The sequence below is a fragment of the Glycine soja genome, chromosome 9 (genome assembly GCF_004193775.1).
Source record: "Glycine soja cultivar W05 chromosome 9, ASM419377v2, whole genome shotgun sequence".
Classification (NCBI taxonomy): Eukaryota; Viridiplantae; Streptophyta; class Magnoliopsida; order Fabales; family Fabaceae; genus Glycine; species Glycine soja.
In genome coordinates this window covers 46,245,174-46,265,574 of record NC_041010.1, presented here as the reverse complement: position 1 = coordinate 46,265,574, position 20,401 = coordinate 46,245,174, and the positions used below count along the sequence as shown (strand labels likewise).

At 30.5% G+C, this 20,401-nt stretch overlaps 1 protein-coding gene, 1 non-coding gene and 1 pseudogene across 2 annotated transcripts; 1 reads left to right on the top strand and 2 right to left on the bottom strand.

Moving 5' to 3' along the window:
* The first annotated feature begins 12,733 nt into the window (after positions 1–12,733).
* On the top strand, positions 12,734–19,861 carry LOC114366979 (subtilisin-like protease SBT4.14). The gene is made up of 11 exons (XM_028324038.1): positions 12,734–12,909; positions 13,051–13,142; positions 13,352–13,449; positions 13,537–13,680; positions 13,808–13,913; positions 16,678–17,191; positions 17,647–17,744; positions 17,821–18,045; positions 18,178–18,286; positions 18,625–18,838; positions 19,169–19,861. The coding sequence occupies exons 1-11, from the start codon at positions 12,796–12,798 to the stop codon at positions 19,699–19,701; spliced, it is 2,247 nt and encodes a 748-aa protein (XP_028179839.1). The 5' UTR covers positions 12,734–12,795; the 3' UTR covers positions 19,702–19,861.
* Positions 14,685–14,801, bottom strand: LOC114369022. Its single transcript, XR_003657484.1, has one exon. It is a non-coding gene; the product is annotated as a U5 spliceosomal RNA (small nuclear RNA).
* LOC114369034 lies at positions 15,563–15,674 on the bottom strand (annotated as a pseudogene).
* Positions 19,862–20,401: the final 540 nt, after the last annotated feature.

Sequence of the window (20,401 nt, the reverse complement as noted above, 5' to 3'; positions counted from 1 at the left end):
ATTAAAATGATAATCCTAAACTCATTAATCATTGGATTGTCATGAAATTTGAACACGTGGTTTGGAACTTATTTTTACACACACTCACCGTTGTGATTTTCAAGATAATATTTGTAGTAGAAGAAATGTCCATCACACTGAGATTTTTCTTTTCCAGCAAACACTCAAAGACCTGTCCCAATAAAACAATGATCCCAAACTCGTCAACCATTGGATCATCGTGAAATTGGTACACCACCTTGGGAACCCTTTTTCACATATTCTAACAGTTTTGATTTGCAAAATAATCTTTTTGTAGAGAGAAATTAGTCTCGTATGTTGACAGTAAAATGGAGGCTACAATCACTTCCCTTTCTCTCTAATGTTTAGAAATCCTAACAGAGCAAGTGGAGAAAAAAGTTGAGAATTCTTAAGAAACTGCTAGAGACACCGCTATCACTGTCGGACTACACACGTGAGCCCGCTTAGAGGTGAAGGATGAGTTTATCGCAATTGGGGTTAAAATGAACATGTGTAGGAATCCTTAGAGAATTAAATTGAGATTTCTTTTAGGATGTTTATTGAATTGTAATTTTTCCTTTATGATTATAAATACAATATTGTTGTGTTTGATGGACCAATTGATGTACTTATGCAAATTGGTTGATAAAATTGAGTGTTCTTGGTGTTTTCGTGTTTTTAACCTAGAATTTTGATTTATTGATTTTGATATAATTGTATGAAATTGTTTGAGGGATTTTACTTTTGTGAGAAACATTTTTGTATAAATTGTTTATACTTTAGACAAGATTTGCTAGATTGGTATGATAAAATGTTATATTGAGATTATGAAGTTGTGATTAAAATTGTGCCTAAGTGATAAATTGAATGTGTGATGAATTGTGAGATAACATGTTGCTTTGAGATTATAACATTGTTATTGGGATTGAGTATAAGTGCAAAGTTGAACATGCGTTGATTTGTGAGATACACGTAAACATGTGATGGTGGATTGTGACGTTATGATATGTTAAAATTGTGGACATGAAATTTGGTTGTGAATAGGTGTGTGGTTAACACTTATGTGACAATACTTGTGTTGTGAGCTGTGAATTATACAATAATCGAACTGGTGTTTACCTTGAGAAAAATGTTTATGCATAGTGTTAAAGGGAAAGTGTAGGATTTCTAGTTAGAAACCTAAAGTGTTAAATTGTAGGGCAATGTGTTAAATGTGTTTAAAACACGAGTGTAAGGTCGTGGGTATTATATAATTCATGAGTAGTGTCTATGTGCAAAAAATATATTTAGGGGTTGGACCTGAATCAAGAAGGTGAGACTCTAACGGATTATTCGGAGTCTAGGCCTTGGGGTAAAGACACTTGGTTTGAGTGTTTCTTTAAGCCTATGTTGATCCCATATGGTTGGAGCATTCTCACAAAACAGAGTGACCCTGATTGGTCACCTTATGATTTTACTTAGTGAAAGTGACCTAACATACCTTGTGTAGTGTGTCTTGTTATGTACTTCTAAGCACCACAATGTGATTTTTCACATACATAATACCACATTGCATATATGTTTGAGTCTTAGTATAATTGTTACATAACACTTGCTAATTATTTATTATGAAATTGATGAGTGTTATTACGTCTTCCCCTGAGTGTGTGATTCATGTGTAATGTGATTGATAATTGAAAAATAAATTTTAAATGATAAAGTGGTGAAGTGACATAAATTGTATTAAGTTGAGTTATGTTATAAATACTTCCATAATTTATTTTGATCATGCCTTTTTTTATTTGTACTTTTTTTAGAAATGTGACAACCCACTTCGTGTGTGTTATTTGTGTTGGATCGTGTAGTGATCTCGAACCTTGTGTTTGTGGAAACATATGACTAGGTGAATGACTTTAAAGAACTTCGCGTTAGAGGACGCTGGAACACAATGCTCTGATAGGATATGACATTAGGGATGAGTTTTTATTTTAATTGCATGATGTTATTTTATTTTATTTTACCTCACTGATTTAATAAATTTTTTTTGTAAACTTTGACGGCCTTATTCTGAGCCGGATATGTTTTTAATAAGTTTTATTTGGTAATATTAAAGCAAATGTGATCCTTTTACTCACATGAACTCATTTATGTTAATTGGAAAAAAAAATCATTTTAGTTAATTTCGTATTTTTATATATTTTTCTTACTTATATGTATGTCGGGATAGAAGATGTCATATTTAACATGAAACAAAATAATGTCATTCACTTTGTTTCCTTAAAATAGGAATATCATTATTCGATAACAAAAATGGGTATACGCATTGTGTCTTGCTACTCTTTGGCATGTAATACGAAGCTAAAACTCAATCTTGGTTTGATAAATTTCTTGGTGGTATCATTAAAAAAATTATATTGTTCAGATAACCACTTCTATTTTGGGGTATTTGATTTATATATATGTCATCAATAATATTTACTCAAAAAATACATTTTGCTACTATTTATGGTTGCTATCAACACCCAACTGAATAACAAAAATATCACTACTAATATCAAATTCCTTTGTTTTTGTACTCCTTTGTTTCTGATTTATGTGTCATGTACAGTATTATCAATCTAATTTTTTCCATTCACACTTCACATTTGTTCTACTACCCTTCGAAGGTGGGTTTCTAGAAATTAATTTGTGATTTTATTAGATTTTAACATTTTGTGTAAAGTTTTTGTCTTGAACACTAATTGATTTTTTCAGAAAACACATTTTCATTGGATAATTGTTTTTAAATCACTCATGTTTCTCATAAAACAACTATTTGGTTGTCCTATCCCAAATGATCATATGCCTAAAGTTGTGTTGATTATAGATTGCAAATGGGTCTGTCATAGACATGGTTATGTGCAGGCTGAGAATGAAGGGGGTTTCCTAAAGTCACAAGAATAGTATACTCCATGCATCTCTATTAATTTGGTTATATGTGCAGAACAAAATTTTGATACAATTGTATACTAAACTTATTGAGATGTTAATCTTTTTATATGTTTATTTATGCTTTACCATTTAATAATAATAACTTTTATATTGTAAATGGAATTTAGAAATAATGAGTGAAGATCAATAGAATTGGGATGAAATGATTAAAACAATGACGAAGATTAATAAAAAATCAAAGAAAATGTTCAACACTGCCTATATCAAGGATCAAGTTAGCAATTTATTCTGATATCATATGTTCAACATTCTCATATCTAAGATAAACTTAATGTTAATTTCAGGATGTGTTGAGTACCATGTATTCATTTATGAAAAGTGCAAAATTCACTTAATTTGGAAGGAATTACGGAATGCAATATTGTTTACAATTATTAGAGGAGGTCTGTAAAAACTGAATGCTGATGAAGGACTTTTGCAGAATAACAGAATTTGGAAGTTGGGATGCAAATTATATCTGAGTTCCTAGGTGCAACATCTAACTTTGTTTTGTTTTAATTTTTTTTTTAATTTAAGTACAATATACTATATTAATATATGTAAACTTTTGTTTATAACTCTTGATGGCATATTTTATGGGAAATGATGCTTGAGATGTTTTTACAAACAATCTTTTTTATCAACTTATTATTTTGTGTGGATAGAGTTTATTATACAAAATATATTATATATTTTAATTTTATTACATTTAATTTTCATTTACTTCTTTTTAATGATGATTTATGTTTTATTTTTTAAGTTTTTACAACTTTAAATAATAAGATGTGTTAAGTATCATTATAATTGATTTTCAACTCATAAATATTTGTTAACATGTGAAATATTGTATTTTGTATTTTGCTTGATTTTCAACTCAGTTTTAACTTTTTCACGTGAAATGTTGTATCGTATATTAATTTTAATTGTCCTTTATTAAGTTCTACAACATTATAACTAAATATGTATAATTATATTATAAATTTTATAACCTACTCATGTGGACGCACGGATATTGAACCGGTAAAAAGGAGAAAGGGAATAAATAAATAAAATTAATAGAATATTATTTTATGACTTATTTGGGAAAATGAGAATGAAAATTGAGTGGTGGTAGGAGAGAGAATGTGAGGCTCCAGTTGCAGGTGCATGAAGTGTGGGACAGGGAACACACTTAAAAAGTAAGAGAAATAGTACGATGGTAGAAACACATCAACCTCGTCCGTACGATGACGTACCTCAGGAGCCAATGAGATATCGATAACACACCACCATGTCATCAAAGTCTTTGTGGCATAGAGATTTTAAATTATTGTACCGTATTATTATTACGTTTCAGATAGGAGTGGAATCTTATTCTAGTCTCCCAAATCGTTGACATTAAATCATTTTTTTAAGAATATTTTAGTACTATTTAAAAAAAAGTGAAAGATATTTTACAAATTTGAATGTTAAGAAAAATTGTAAAATTAAAAATAAAATTCACTTGCATTTATAATTTTATGAATTATTAGATGTATTTTATACTTTTTTTTAGAGAAGATGCATTTTATACTTGAACCTTTTTAAAAATGGTTTTATACTTAAACCTATATAACATAGGTATATGTATCTATACAGATATTCACACAAAAAAAATCTATAGATAGATATTAAAAAAAGAGTATTTTATTAAATGTAAAAAGTATCATAACAACGTATATATATATATATATATATATATATATATATATATATATATATATATATATATATATATAATTTTGGATAGATCAACTACACGAAATTTTATTGTTTTTAATACAAAATTAATTTTTGATTGATGTTATTTAAATAATTTTAATTTTGTTAAATATTTTTTAAGATAAAATATTAAATATAAATTATTTCAGAATAATTTATTTTGTGATTAACTTTAAAAATAAGATCTATGATAATTGATAGATAATAAATTCCGCAAACATTTTAATAACATTTTATTGTCTCACGTGTATAAATAAGATTTGGTTGAAAGAAACAAAAATTATTTTAATAATTATATGTTTGGAGAGTTAATCTTATTTTCAGATAAGAAATCTTGTTTTTAGAAAAAAGAAAAAAAAACTTTAAGTTTGTAAGTTTTGATTTTTCGTGACTAGTTGTAAGTTTTAATTTAAAACATAGACTTTCTCATCAAATGTCATTTAGACTTATTTTTGCTGCTGGAAACGTGATTTATGCAGCAAACCTATTAGGCTAATATACGTAATTGATGTGTAAAATACAGATTGGGTTGTTTGTGTTGGGGTTTTACAATCAACGTTGCGTTGTTTGAAAAAATTGTACAAGAGATTGACAAATTAAGTATTGGTGATGATGGGTTAAAACCACCGTCAACTAGTAAACAGTAGAGATTGTGTTCGAAATGGGATTGTTTTGAGTTCAAATTAACCTTATCAACTTATTAAATTGATTAGTGTGTCCAATTAGATCAATTTCTAACGTAGTTGAGACGTCAAGTTTTCTTTAGTATTCGTATATAGAAGGGAAAGATCAATAAAGTAAAAACTCATTATTTGCTACATATTTATAAAATTATAAATAAAAAAATACATAAACTGAATATCTTTAGGAGAAAGCAATTGAGATTCATTTAAAATATTAACTTCTACTGTATGTTCTTTCATATAAATAAATTTAGGAATCAAAATATCAAACAATTGATCACATATTTTAAAAAATATATTACCGATTAATTATACCATATCATATTAATAAAAGAATTTTGGATTATATATAATAATAATAATAATAATAATAATAATAATAATAAGATAACACTCTAAACAAATGTTTTTAACTCTAAATATATTGCTTTGAAAATAAAATATGTTTTCTAAAGAAATAAAACAAACCATCTTAAGCCATTCTGGATTTTCATATAAACAATTAAAATATGTTTTCACTCAAAAGTGTCCTATGAGTGTTTTTTTTCTTCTTTTCATATTAGAGCGTCCAATACTTGTTTTTATAAGAGCGTCCAATGTGTGTTTCTATGCAATACCTTTTTTAAGCACTATGCAATACCTTTAAACTACCTTTTAAGAGTCTTTGGCGGAAAAATTTTAAAATTATGAAAAATTTTAAAATTATGAAAAATTTTAAATATTGAAATTCTTTTATTTGAATAAAAAAAATAGAATTATGAAGATAAAAAAAAATATAAAGGAAAGAGAAAATAAAATTAATATATTAAAAAAAAAGAATATGATACATCACGGCAAGTACAGGAAAATTAGAACATAATGGTTTACCCCACCATATACTCGACCACACCATTGACCTTCTCTTCAAACATAATAGGTAACTGTGTGCAAAGCATGTTGCAGAGAGAGAAAGAAGTGGAAAATTAGGTTCTCCGCCACCCTCCAATGCGCCGCTCTTGCCACTCCTGCCAAGCCCTTCCTTACGGCGGTAGACAGTACAACATACACGAGCGGATCAACGAGCTCCAAAGTCGTTTTTTTTTCGATTTTTTTTGTAGTATTTTTTTGAATTGGGAGTTTGTTTTTTGAGGGGTGGGGATGAAGGTTGATGACAAAAGGCAACAGAAGGAAAGCTCTTGGGCAGGGATGGGTTGATGAAACAAGAGACAACGAGCGATGGATCTGGCACGATGGTGTTACGTAAATGTGTCCTTCTTTTTTGGAATCAGAGGCAGCGATGTACGAGGTGGGTTCTGTTTTTTGAGGGAGTGGGGATTAATTTCGTCATTATTTTTGCATTGATTAGAGGATGAGAGCAAATGTTCATTTGCAATTCCACCATAGGAGGTTGAAGATGCTTCACATGAACTTGTTTATTAAATAAGATTAAATAAAAATAAGGTTTAATTACCCATTTAGTCCCTATACTTTTCAAATTTATCCATTTTAGTTCCCATAGTTAATAAGTGATATTTTTAGTCTATGTAGATTATTAATACCTATCGTTAAAATTGTTTAACACCGTTAAATTATTGTTATCGACCGTCCTTCTCTGGAGCTCTCTCTTCCGGGAGGCCCCCGTCTTGCAACGGATATTGCACTTCCACCCCACCTTCATCGTCGGCGTCGGCTGCAAAATCGGCGTCGTAGTCGACTTCTCCGACACATGCAAAGGCGAGAAATGGAGAGGAAGGTTTTGACGGCATGATGTATGGCGGGGCTTTTCGTTTGAGACATAGCACTCAACGATGATGAATTTGAACCCGTGATAGTTGCAAACCCGTGATTGTTGTTGCCATTGGAATCAAATAAGGACTCAAGGTTTATACCTGATTGAGGGGTGGTTGTAATCATTGTTGACGACATTGGAAGAATAGATCTATGGTGAAAATGAGATGGAGGGAAGCGGCGACGAGAATGAAAAGAAACAAAATATTTGTCATCATTGTTGAGTGCTATGTCTCAGACGGAAAATCCATCCGTACATCATTCCGTCAAAATCTTCCTCTCCATTTCTTGCCTTTGCATGTGTCAGAGAGGTCGATGGTGACACCGATTTTGTAGCGGGCGCCTATGATGAGGGTGGGGGCGGAAATGTATTATCCGTTGCAAGGCGGGGGGCCTCCCGGAAGAGAGGGAACTCCGGGGAAGGACAATCGGCAACAATAATTTAACGATGTTAGACAATATTAACAGTAGGGACCTATCGGAAATTAAATGGTAAACTACAGGGATTAAAAAAATCACTTATTAACTATAGGAACTAAAATGAAAAAAGTCATTTATTAACTATAGGAACTAAAATAAATATAGGGACTAAATAGATAATTAAACCTAAAAACAATTAGTGACGAGTTTAAAATACTAGTACTAACAATTCTAAACCACCAAAAACTGTAAAATTTGTATTATGTTTATATCACATTAACGTCATTGGTCTTAGATTTGGACACAAACATCAAATTAAATCTATTTTAAAAATTAAAGAATTAAATTAAAATTTTTAAAAATAAGATGATTAAATAAATTTATAAAATAAATTAAATAACCAAAATAATAATTCAACATTATTATTATTTTGAACTTAGTGCACCCCCAAGCAAAGGAAGAAGGTCAATTTATCAGTTGAGTAGTCCTTTGTTGTATGTTAAAGAAGAAGAATTAAATAGTCAAAATACCTTTTAAGTGAATTTCCAGTTCAACAATTTGTCATCTTTACTCTATCCTCCATATAAGACATGTCATTTCAAGTTCTTGTGAAGAGAAGCCTCATGCATTATTTATTGAAGAATCGGAATAGGAATATCTCATCTCTGAACAAATATTTTCTCTCAAGCATATAAGGGAACACTTTATCGAAGATTGAAGGAGAATCGATAGCATGGACATCTGAACAATGCCTAATCAATCTATTAACTTAATTTCATACATTTTTTTGTAATGGTAAAGCTTTCTATCGAAACGTTGGTTTTATATACTTAATTTTTGAGTTATCTCTTGTAAAAGAACCTTGTGATCTTGTGAAAGATTGAAGAGACTTAGTTATAAAAAATATTTGGGTAAATAATCTCGAGCTAATATTACATTGTTGTAAGGCCTAAAAAAATGATACAAAATACTCAGTGTAAACACTTTTGTTTAACATAATTTAAAATAATTGAATCTATTCATAATATTATTGAACTTGAATTACTTGATTAAGTTTATAAGGTTTGAATGTTTTATGATAATTAATTAAAACTCCTTAGGTGATAACTATAATTTTATGAGAATTATAAAAATTCAAATAAAATGACTAAAAAATTATTTAAGCTTTTTTTTTATTATAATTTTTTTAAATTAAAATTAATAATTATTTTTCTATATTTAAGGTTAAAAAAACGTGAATTATGTTGAAACGATTAAATAATTGAACACTGCAAATCGTGGTCCCTCTTCTGTATCCGATGCACGGAATCTAATCAACGGCCAAAAAGTGAACACTGCAAATCGCTAGAACAGAATCTCTCTCTGGATGGACGTCGGAGACCAACCAAACGATGTAGTAACTATCACACTTTTTTTATTAATATTGTTTTAAAATGAATTACGGTTTTTTTTTTGCTGATTTAAATAAATTACGGGTACATATTATTAAATAGTAGTAGTATAATGTACTAGTTGATATGAAATGTAGTATATTTAATTAATAATAAATAATATATAATGAATAAGATTTGTTCACGAGTATATTAGCGAAAGTATACTTCTTAAAAAATGAAATAATTCTAGATTCTTAATGTACTATTTTTTCATTTTTAAAATAAACTAAAGTTTTTATGTGATCAACTACTCTAATTTCTATAAAACTTCTTTGATCAGCTCTTTTTTATTTACAGTAACAAAAAAAATGTTGCCCACGCAGTGTACAAAAGTAACAAAACTTTCATCCTTAATTTTTTTCGTTTATTTTATTTTCTTTATATTTTATTAAATTATTATCTAAAATTTGAAATAATTTTTATTTGTAAATAAACATATAATGAAAAAACACAAAATAAAAAAAAACGAAAAGAAAATAAAAATATTAAGAATGGAAAAAAATATTTAAAAAATAGATGACCTGCAAACCACTAAACATAAAAACCCATTTTCAAAGTTTTCAAATTTAAGATAATGTCCATAAATAAATAATGAAAAAATACAAGAAAAAGAAGAAAAAAAACAAAACAAAAAAAGAAAATGAAAAAATATATTAGAGATATGCCAAAAAAATAAATAAATACAAAAGACACAAATACATGACGCATGAACCAGTAAAAAAAAATCCTTTTCCTCGTACATGTATTTTTTGTTTAGTGGCTCATGCCTTTGTGTCTTTTTATATTATTTTCTTAATGTTTTCAATGTTTTTCATTCTCCTTTTCATTTTGTTGTTTTTCTTCCTTTTTATTTTACATTTTTCATTATTTATTTATGTATTTATAAACATTATTTTATTTTTTTAATTTGATAATTTAAAAAATAAATAAAAAGATGAAGAAAATAATTTTTTTTATTTATGAACTCATCCGAGCCTAACCGCGACAAGCGTAGTGCGAAAAGAGAACCTCAATAGCCTTCGGCTGGAGCGGACCAGCGAAAAAAATTAGACAACAAATATAACCTACATGATTTTATAATGAAAATCTACTTTAACTATTTATTTATAGCTTTTAAAAATTTACTTATTTATAAGAAAAAAAATCCAAAAATAAATTTTGATGAATGTGTTGGATGATTCTTACGGATTGACAATTACAAATTGAGAATCTGTAAGTTTCATACAGATTCGTAATATTCAACTTTAAGTTGCAGAGAGAAAAACTTACCTCATTCATCATTGGACCGCAACACCCACCATAAAATGACAATTACAATTATGAATTGCAAATGAACCACGTGATAATGCACTTTTATCAAACCAACCACAAGAAATAAACAGGGGTAAAATTAAAATTTTAAAAATTATGTTAGGTGTAAAAGAATTTATGTTGGGTGCATGAAGAAAAACCTTTTGATATATTCTATTATTCTACTGTTTTTTTTTTTTGTTACAAGCATTTTCTTATTCTAGTATTCACGTATAAAAACTAATGTTGTTTTTGTCCGGCATTTACTTATTCTAAAATTCATACATAAAAACTATTTTTTAAAATATATGTAAATGACGGAAATATTATTATTATTATTTTTATTATATAGGATTGCTAAAGTAGTTTCTGTTAAATAATTTGAAAATAAGATATATTAAATTGTAATATAGGTAAACTAAATTTTAATTAAATTTATATATTGTGTTATAGTAACCGTAATATGTTTTTTGGCTTTTTGGTTTATTATATTTTTAAAGTATTATTTTCTTCTGAATGTTGTACATGTAATTGTTACCTTTATAGCTTAGACTTTTTAAAGTACTTGTAGTTAAATTCGAAAAAATGGGATACATTTTTATAAATTTAATTGGTGTTAAATTGGTAATAAACAGAGGAATTAAATTGATTGTATTTTAGTTAATGTAACATTTATTTTGTGCTTTAATTTAGCAGTAGTATATTTTTAAATAATATTTAAGTATTAATGTTATAAATATACTAGCTATTTTTATTGTGTAGAATTTTTAAATCATAGTTAATTTGAAAAACAGAGAGATTTTTTTTATAAAGGAATATTAGTAACATTTTCTACGACATGCGTTTTTTGAAACTCTTTATTTGTATGTCTCATTAAACGAGGTAAATTTGATTCCTATTTAATTTGTAAATCTTATTTAAATTTCAATCTATTGTAAAAAAAAAAAGGCATGTCAAAAAGACTATATCGAAAACTATATTATTAGCATTGCATTTTATCGAGAGATGGCTAAATTTTTCATCAGCTAGGTAGTTATATTAAGTTTTCCATAAATATTACTAACATTATTAAAATTCATTGCAAAATAGTAAAATTTGTTTCAAATTATATTTGTCGTGAATGGTAAATTAGTTCTTCCCAGTACTGCAATACACTTGTTTTTATTTGTCTTTTAAAAATAAGCGTATAAGTTGTTGAGTCATTATAATTTTAGGGCGCTGTATCCAAACTACTTTCATGATTTATTGTACACAATATTTCAATACTTCCCTCTAACGTTATGTTATATTCATTATTTTGAGCATCGTAATAAACATTTTATTAAAAATTATGCGATACTCACAAAAAGTGAAAAAGTTAGTTACTATATCCAACACCAACTGCTCTTGTATGGGAAACATGAGTTGCTTTTAGGATTGTTTCCACAGTTAATTACTATTTCGATAGCAACTAGAAAGATGGTTTTACAATAAATTTCTTGATTTATATTTAACTTCACTAAACAAGCTTGAATATTAAATCAATAGACAAATATGTTCATGGGAGATTTTAAAAACGTGTAGGTTGGTGTAGGAGTAACTAATATTGTAGCATTCGGGTTTTTATTCCCTCTATATTCTTCCCTCATATACTTAATGCATAATAAGAAGAGAATGTTAGACAATACCAAAATTTTAATCTCAATGTGTGTCTCATTTGGGTTAAACTTGAAGCTAAGCCCATTAAACACAAGTAATCAGTGCGGTACGGCTAAACGCTTGCATTGGAATTCAAGGAATAGGTGTTCATAATGTCAAGGGCTCTTTGTTTTTAAGCAATATCTCTACTGTACTTGACAGTGATGTGCGTCTTAGATGTTATACATTAAAATTCTCATTCTCTTCTGAAAATTAATTGCTGGGAAAATTGAGTACGAAATTTGTTAGTTGATGAAGCACGTTATGGGGCATGAAATCACAATGCAATTTAGAGAATATTTTCTAGGCACATTATGTTAGCCCTTAGCATGTGTCTAGGCCAAAAATATTACCAATCTTAAACCCCCAAGACACAAGAAATTGGAGCTTTATGTATGCATTTCATGCTTAGCAATAATAGCTAATAAAAATGTACAAGTTAAATAAACACTACAAATTATTGAATAACAAGATGAGAAATTAATCTGCATGGACCACAAGTTATGAGTCTCCTATAGAGATCATAACATCAAATGAGTTTTTAATCACAAACGATAACAACAAACCGTAAAGAAAATTGAGAATGTTAATACAAGTTTCACTTGAGGAAGCAATCCATGCTCCATATTTGACACTGACTTGGCCAAAGATGGACTCAGAAATTCCTAATCTTTCTTACAAGCTTCCCCAACCAAATTAGACCATAAAAATTGTATGTAAGAAGCAAACTAGTTGTATTAGGCTTTCTTATCCTTTCTTTTGCTAACTTTCAAATGGTATATAAGCTTCTTCTTAGAGTCTGTTTGGCCATGTTTTAGTGTCTCAAAAGCCAAAGCATGCTACTACTAAATATGTTTCTAAAGAGACATACAAAATCCTTTTCTCTCCTTTGGCTTCGATTATTGCTAATCTTGCTGAGCATTGCTTCAGTTAATGGAAATGAGCAGAAGGCATTTGATTTCTTCTCCCTTTTCATTCCTTATTAGCAATAGATCTATTTGATTTGTTTCATATTAAAACTTCTAACCTCTAGCATGCATGTTAATCGTTGCTTTCGTTATGAGCTTAACCATTATTTGACTTGTTTGCAGAACTTTTACATTGTTTTTTTGGGAGCTCATACAGAGAGCAGAGGCAATGCACTTGACACTTATTTAAATGTTCTATCTGCTGTGAAGGAGAGGTAATCAAACCAACTCACAAACACTTCTTATATTTCTCTCTTCAAGCACACAAAAATGAACTATATATGTTGCTCTCATTCAATCAAATTCTCCCTAGTTCTTAAAAAGCAAAACCACCCTCTTAAACCATGTGAGAAGCATTTTTTTTGTATTCTCTCTTTTATTCCTTTGGCTTAAATCATTTGGATTTTCGTTTGTGCTTACTTAGCTTCCTTGAAGCAAAAGAATCCATGGTATATAGTTACACAAAGACCTTAAATGCATTTGCTGCAAAACTGTCAGAGGATGAAGCAAAGAAGTTATCTGGTATGGATAGTTTTCAATTTTCTCTAGCTCATTCATCTTTCTTTTAAATACTATATATTATGTTATTAACCCTTTTTGCATGTGTAGCCATGGATGAAGTGCTCTTGGTGTTTCAAAACCAGTACCGCCAGCTGCACACAACAAGATCATGGAACTTCATCGGGTTACCTACAACTGCTAAGAGAAGATTGAAATCCGAGAGTGACATAATTGTTGCTCTTTTGGATACAGGTTCATCTTGGCTTTGTTCCCAATTTCAATTTCTTCTTTGTGCATTATTGTACTTAATGTGAGATATTATATGAATGGTACTTCTTAATTTAATTGTAAAAATTGTGTCTCAATATTGGTGAGGCAGGGTTCACGCCTGAGTCTAAAAGCTTCAAGGATGATGGGTTTGGTCCTCCACCAGCAAGATGGAAAGGATCTTGTGGCCACTATGCAAATTTCTCAGGCTGCAATAAGTAAATTCTCTTTCTTTGTTTACATTGTGTCACTGCATTCTTAGTGAATAGTTTGCAATTACATACAGAATCTTAACAATTTTACTTTATAAACCAGACGAAAATGAAGTAAACTATATACACCATCAAACACTTATTTTCAATAGCATTATGCAACAACATACAAAAATCACTCCATCGTAAACCCACTTGTAGTGAAATCAAGCTCGTTAAATCAAATTCATGCATAGCGAAATTTCAAAAATATAATCCAAGCCCACATTATTCTTTTAGTTTTAATTTTTAAAAATCTGCATTTTCACATTTAGAAAAGGAACTTGTTTTTATGTCATAATTGACATGAGAATGAAGTTTTCCAAAATAAAAAAAACGAGGACGATTTTTGAAAAAAAAAATGATCTAAATCAACTAAGTCTATTCTAGTTGACTTGTAATAAATCTTGACTTTCAACTAGAACTAAACCAATCACAACAAAATACAAGAATGGTCTTGTCAAGCAAATATTTAATTTCTTTCCAAAAGTAACCATAAAAAACACAGGAATTTTTTAGAAAAGCAATAAGGAACTTCATTTCAGAGCTAAGATATACTGATTTAAGATTTATCATCAAAATGCTTGCAGAAATTTTAGCTAGATGCTGTTTTTTTAATTTATAACTAAAATGGATTTTGAAGACAAGTTTAACTGAATTTCACAAATATACTGACCTTTTAAAGAGACAAGTATGCCGCTGGTTTAAGAAATCCAAACTTTTAAACTCAAGTTGCAGAACCTTTCAAAAGAAAGACTCTTCCAAAAATTGGCATATGCCACTGTAAGTGAGAAGCACACAGTATTCTTTAGTAAAAGGCGAAAGAATAGTTGGCTCTGTGCTTATCACACGACTCCATGACTAGTATCAGAAAAATTCTTTCATTTTATAGCATAAGTAGTTCAGTTTCACTAAATACACTACTCGATGTGGACTTTTGTAAGAAACAAAGAAGCAAACCCTCTTTCAGTTTTTTCATCTCTGGGGCCTCTATTGTCCCAGTCCTCCCTCATGCCCTGTTGAATGTTTAATCTTTTCAGTATCAGTCTTTCTAAATCTCAAGATCCCAAAATAAAGGACAAAGCAGAAATTTGGCCTCGAAGCTCTGCTTCTGCAGAAAGAGACCAACACATAGTGCATAGTGCCTGCCTGCCTGGTGAATGTCCAAGAAATCGATGCTTCAGACTTTGCTCACTGTTGTTTCCACACATTACCTAGATAATTAGGATTCTCCTTGCAGCATACATTACCACAGCTAAATTTTCCTTTACCCACAAAATCCTTCACAAAGATCCAATTATTAGTGAAACAGCTGAAGTGCAGATCATCCGATTCAATTAACATGTTAGAGAACAAAAAAAAAAAAATCAATTGTAAGAGAATGTTTGGAAAAAACTATTTGTATTTTGGATATAAATCTCTGTAAAATTATTTTAACACACTATTGTTGAAATTAATCCTGTCATACGCAAGGTTTTGTTATAAGCCACTGTAATATCAATTTCAAAACAAAGGCAAATGATACTAGTTGTACTGAAAAATCTATATAACAAATTTATTAAGCACTTGAAAGTTCAATAACAAGGTTAAATATACCAAAATCAAAAGAAAATTGACAAAACTAGATTCTAGACAAAACTTTTGAAACTCATGTTGCAGTGACAACAAACACACGATATTCTTTAGTAAAAGGTGAAAGAATAGTTCACTTTATGCTTATCACACGGCTTCGTAATCTGCCTAATAAAAAGTCCATCGTTTTATAGCATAAGTAGTTCACTTTCACTTAGTACACTACTTGATGTGGGCCTAGTAATAAACATAGATCGGACCACATTCACTTAAGTAGTTCACTTTCACTTACTCTGTTCTCTATCAGCTGTGGTGCCTCTGATGTTACAGTCCTCCTTCATTCACTGTTAAGAACGCCTAATCTTTCTCTCTCTTTCGGAACTTATTATCACATTGTTTCTAGATCTTAATATCACAAAACAGAAAGAAGAAGGAATTTGGCAATGAAGCTCTGCTAAATTTGGTCTTGAAGTTCTGCTTCTGCAGAAAAAGACTAACACACAGTGCCAGGTTAATCACCCAAAAAATTAATGCTTCAGACTTTGCTAACACTAATAGTTGCTTCCACACATTACCTAGATTATTAGGATTCTTCTTGAACCATTAAAACACATCAGAAGTACATTCTGGAAGAAATTTACCTGTACCCCCATAAATGGATGTATGTTATCTTTCACAAATATTTTATTCATAGCAAATCAACTAAGAGCTAGTCACGCTAGTTAAAATTAATCTTGTCATTTGCAAGGATTTGTTCTATGCCATTGTAATATTGATAAAATAAAGCTATACAACTGCCTTGAGTCCTTGACTAATGCAAAGGATAACAATTATCCTGAAAAGCAAAAATAAAAATAAAAATCCTATATATATTAATATAGATAAAAATAAACGAACACTTTCAAATACCTCTATTTTGTTAGGTATTATGTACCAGTTACGCATAAATCCTTGCTATTAAACCCTTGAAAGTACAATAAGGAGGTTTCTCTTAGTTCTTATTCACAATCCACTGTTAAGTCGGGGAGTGTAATGTAGATACTAGATACTATTGATCTGCATGTTTTCAACATTAACTTGACAAATTTATGAATGGCTTAGCTTAAGATCTAACTTGTGAATTCCATCTGCATGTCAACTCTTTGTGGCAAACTTGAAGAAAGATTATAGGAGCCAAGTACTTCAAGGCTGATGGAAACCCTGATCCATCAGACATACTCTCTCCTGTGGATGCTGATGGCCATGGCACTCACACTGCATCAACTGTTGCAGGCAATCTGGTCCCAAATGCAAATCTCTTCGGGTTGGCCAACGGAACTGCTCGTGGCGCCGTGCCATCGGCTAGGTTGGCAATTTACAAAGTTTGCTGGTCATCTAGTGGATGTGCAGACATGGACATACTTGCTGCATTTGATGCTGCTATACATGATGGTGTGGATGTAATATCTATTTCCATAGGTGGAGGGAATCCTAGTTATGTTGAAGACTCTATATCAATTGGTGCATTCCATGCCATGAGGAAAGGTATAATCACAGTGGCCTCAGCTGGAAATTCTGGTCCAAGCCTGGGAACTGTAACCAATACTGCACCATGGATTGTAACTGTAGCAGCTAGTGGCATTGACAGGACCTTTAGGAGCACTGTACAGTTGGGAAATGGAAAAAATGTTTCTGTAAGTTTCTTTCCTTTGCCATTCACATATTCTGAAAGACTAAAAGTAATTTTATCAATACTTCACCAAAACTATAATACTTTGTTACTCTCCCATTAATCAAATTTTCATTTCATGACCAAGGTTTACATATACTACTATGATAAATTTAAATTGGAAATTGGAATGGGTAATAACTGAGATTTCGATGTGGTGTAGATTCTATCAGTGTAGCAGGTGGCATGCATGTAACTTGTGGCATGATTCAGTGATCCATTTAAGTATAACTTGTGAATGATAAGGATTTTACAGAATGCAAGACGAAATAATTAGTTGTAGGAATATTAAACAAAATTCGCATAACATATCACAAGTCATGTGGTTCTATTAACAACCAATGTGACCTTCTGTGTCTTGTTAAGAATTTTTTGTCATTAATTTACATGTGTATACATCTAATAGTGGAGGAGGTGCAGGGGGTAGGTGTGAATTGTTTCGATCCAAAAGGAAAACAGTACCCTCTTATCAATGGGGTTGATGCTGCCAAAGACTCAAAAGACAAGGAGGATGCTGGGTAATTTTCCATTGATTGTAAATAGCACTTAGTAGATTGTTCAACATTAACAAGGAACATTTTGATGCACTGACAGATTCTGCTACGAAGGCACATTACAGCCAAATAAAGTGAAGGGAAAGCTTGTTTATTGCAAATTAGGAACATGGGGCACTGAATCGGTTGTGAAAGGAATTGGGGGAATTGGTACTTTAATAGAAAGTGACCAATATCCTGATGTTGCTCAAATTTTCATGGCACCTGCTACCATTGTGACTAGTGGCACAGGTGACACTATTACCAAATATATACAATCCACAAGGTAAAGCAAGCTCTTATTTGTTCTTTGAATAACTTCTCACATCGATATATAGGTATCAATTTGTTACAAAATAAATCCTTTGACCGGATTATCTCATACTTTCAATTTTACATGAATTATTGTTCAACTAAGATCACCATCAGCAGTGATATACAAGAGCCGTGAAATGCAAATGCAAGCTCCATTTACTGCTTCATTTTCATCTAGAGGCCCAAATCCAGGATCCCAAAATGTTCTTAAGGTACTAATACTACTAGAGTAGTGCTAGCTACACACTTTTTTTTAACACGCACTTTATTATTGATTAAAATTTATTAATAACTATAAATCAGGAGAGATAATCATTAAGTGAAAAGTGAAGATCACCAAAATTTGTAATTTTCAATAAATTATGACCAATAATAGAGAATGTGTTCAAAAGAGTGTGTCAGTTTATTTTACTAGCATTTCTCATACTGATATTTGCAGGTTTTCATCCTTCTATAGCTGGTGCTCCTTCTCTATTTTGCTTGTAGTTATGACCATAAGCTAGGCTGGTATTTAATGAACTGAGGGTCTTTTATAATCTATTTGATGCAGCCTGATGTTGCAGCTCCTGGCCTTGACATCTTGGCATCTTATACTCTCAGGAAGTCACTCACTGGTTTGAAAGGGGACACTCAATTTTCAGAATTTATTCTAATGTCTGGGACTTCCATGGCATGTCCTCATGTTGCTGGAGTAGCATCTTATGTGAAGTCATTTCACCCACATTGGACTCCGGCTGCAATTAGGTCTGCTATTATCACCACAGGTAAGATTAAATCCTATTTCCACTTTTCTTAGTTTTAGTTTATTTGTTTATATCATATGCCCAAGTTGAAGGCCTTGCATCATAAGTATGGAATAATCATTATATGTACTGGCAATGTAGAAGATTTATACATGGCCATCTAATCACAAATCATAAAAAATTATAAGTTAGTTAATTTTTACAATAATTATCTTAAAAGTTATGCTAATGATGATTTCTGATTGATTGATAATATATTTTTTTCACACTGACAAGGCATAGAAATTAAACTCTAAAAGTCAACTTTACATTTTTTGAGATTGATGACTTGTTTTTATAATATTTGTCAAGCAAAACCAATGAGCAAGAGAGTTAACAATGAGGCAGAATTTGCCTATGGTGCTGGTCAATTGAACCCAAGAAGTGCTGTGAGCCCTGGTCTAGTCTATGACATGGATGCCTTAGGTTATATCCAGTTCTTATGCCATGAGGGTTACAAAGGTTCCAGTTTATCAGCTTTAGTTGGTTCACCTGTAAATTGCTCCTCTTTGCTTCCTGGTCTTGGCCATGATGCTATCAACTACCCCACAATGCAATTGAGTCTGGAAAGCAACAAAGGCACAAGAGTAGGAGTTTTCAGAAGAACAGTGACCAATGTAGGTCCTGCTCCAACCATCTATAATGCCACCGTTAGATCACCTAAGGGAGTGGAAATCACAGTGAAGCCAACTAGCCTCACTTTTTCTAAAACCATGCAGAAAAGGAGCTTCAAAGTAGTTGTGAAAGCCACATCTATTGGAAGTGAGAAAATTGTATCAGGCTCCCTTATATGGAGAAGCCCACGTTACATTGTAAGGAGCCCTATAGTTATCAACAATCCATAAGGTTACAGTTAGCATTGGCCTAACTATGCTCATAAAGTTGCCTTCGTAGCACTTGTTTTGCATAATGTATTGTTGACATTTTGTTTATCATGTGATTACAAATATCTCTTGCAGTCTGTATCCAATACAATCGTCAAATAAAAATGGTGTTATAGTTTCACATTCAAGCTTCATGGTAAGTCCAAATAGAGGGCATGATAGAACAAAATTGGAAGCCCTTTGTTAACATTTTAATGAGTTTAATTTATGGATTATATTTAAAAGGTTAAATTACTCTCTTGATCTTATGTAAATTTTTTAGTAGGTCTTTAAACTTATTTTTATTGGGTCATCAATCATGTAATTTATTTATTTGTAATTGAGTCTTTAGAATTTTAAAATTGCTATAAATTATCATATTTTGATACTTTCAGGCTACTATAAACAAAGTTCCTAAAAAGTTTTTAAATCTCTTAGCTACTAAAAAATTCCTAAATAATTTAAGGATTAAATGAGTAAATTAACTTATTTAGAACTATAGAATTGATTATTTGTGGTAACATTTATACATTTGTGGATTAAATTGATCATTTTGAAAATATAAGGACTAAATTATCAGCAAATGCATAATTTAGCAATTAAATAAGCTATTTAGAAACTAAACAATGGGTGATAGGAAAGTTTTTATCTTGGTACTCTTTTTGTATATGGGTTTAAGCTA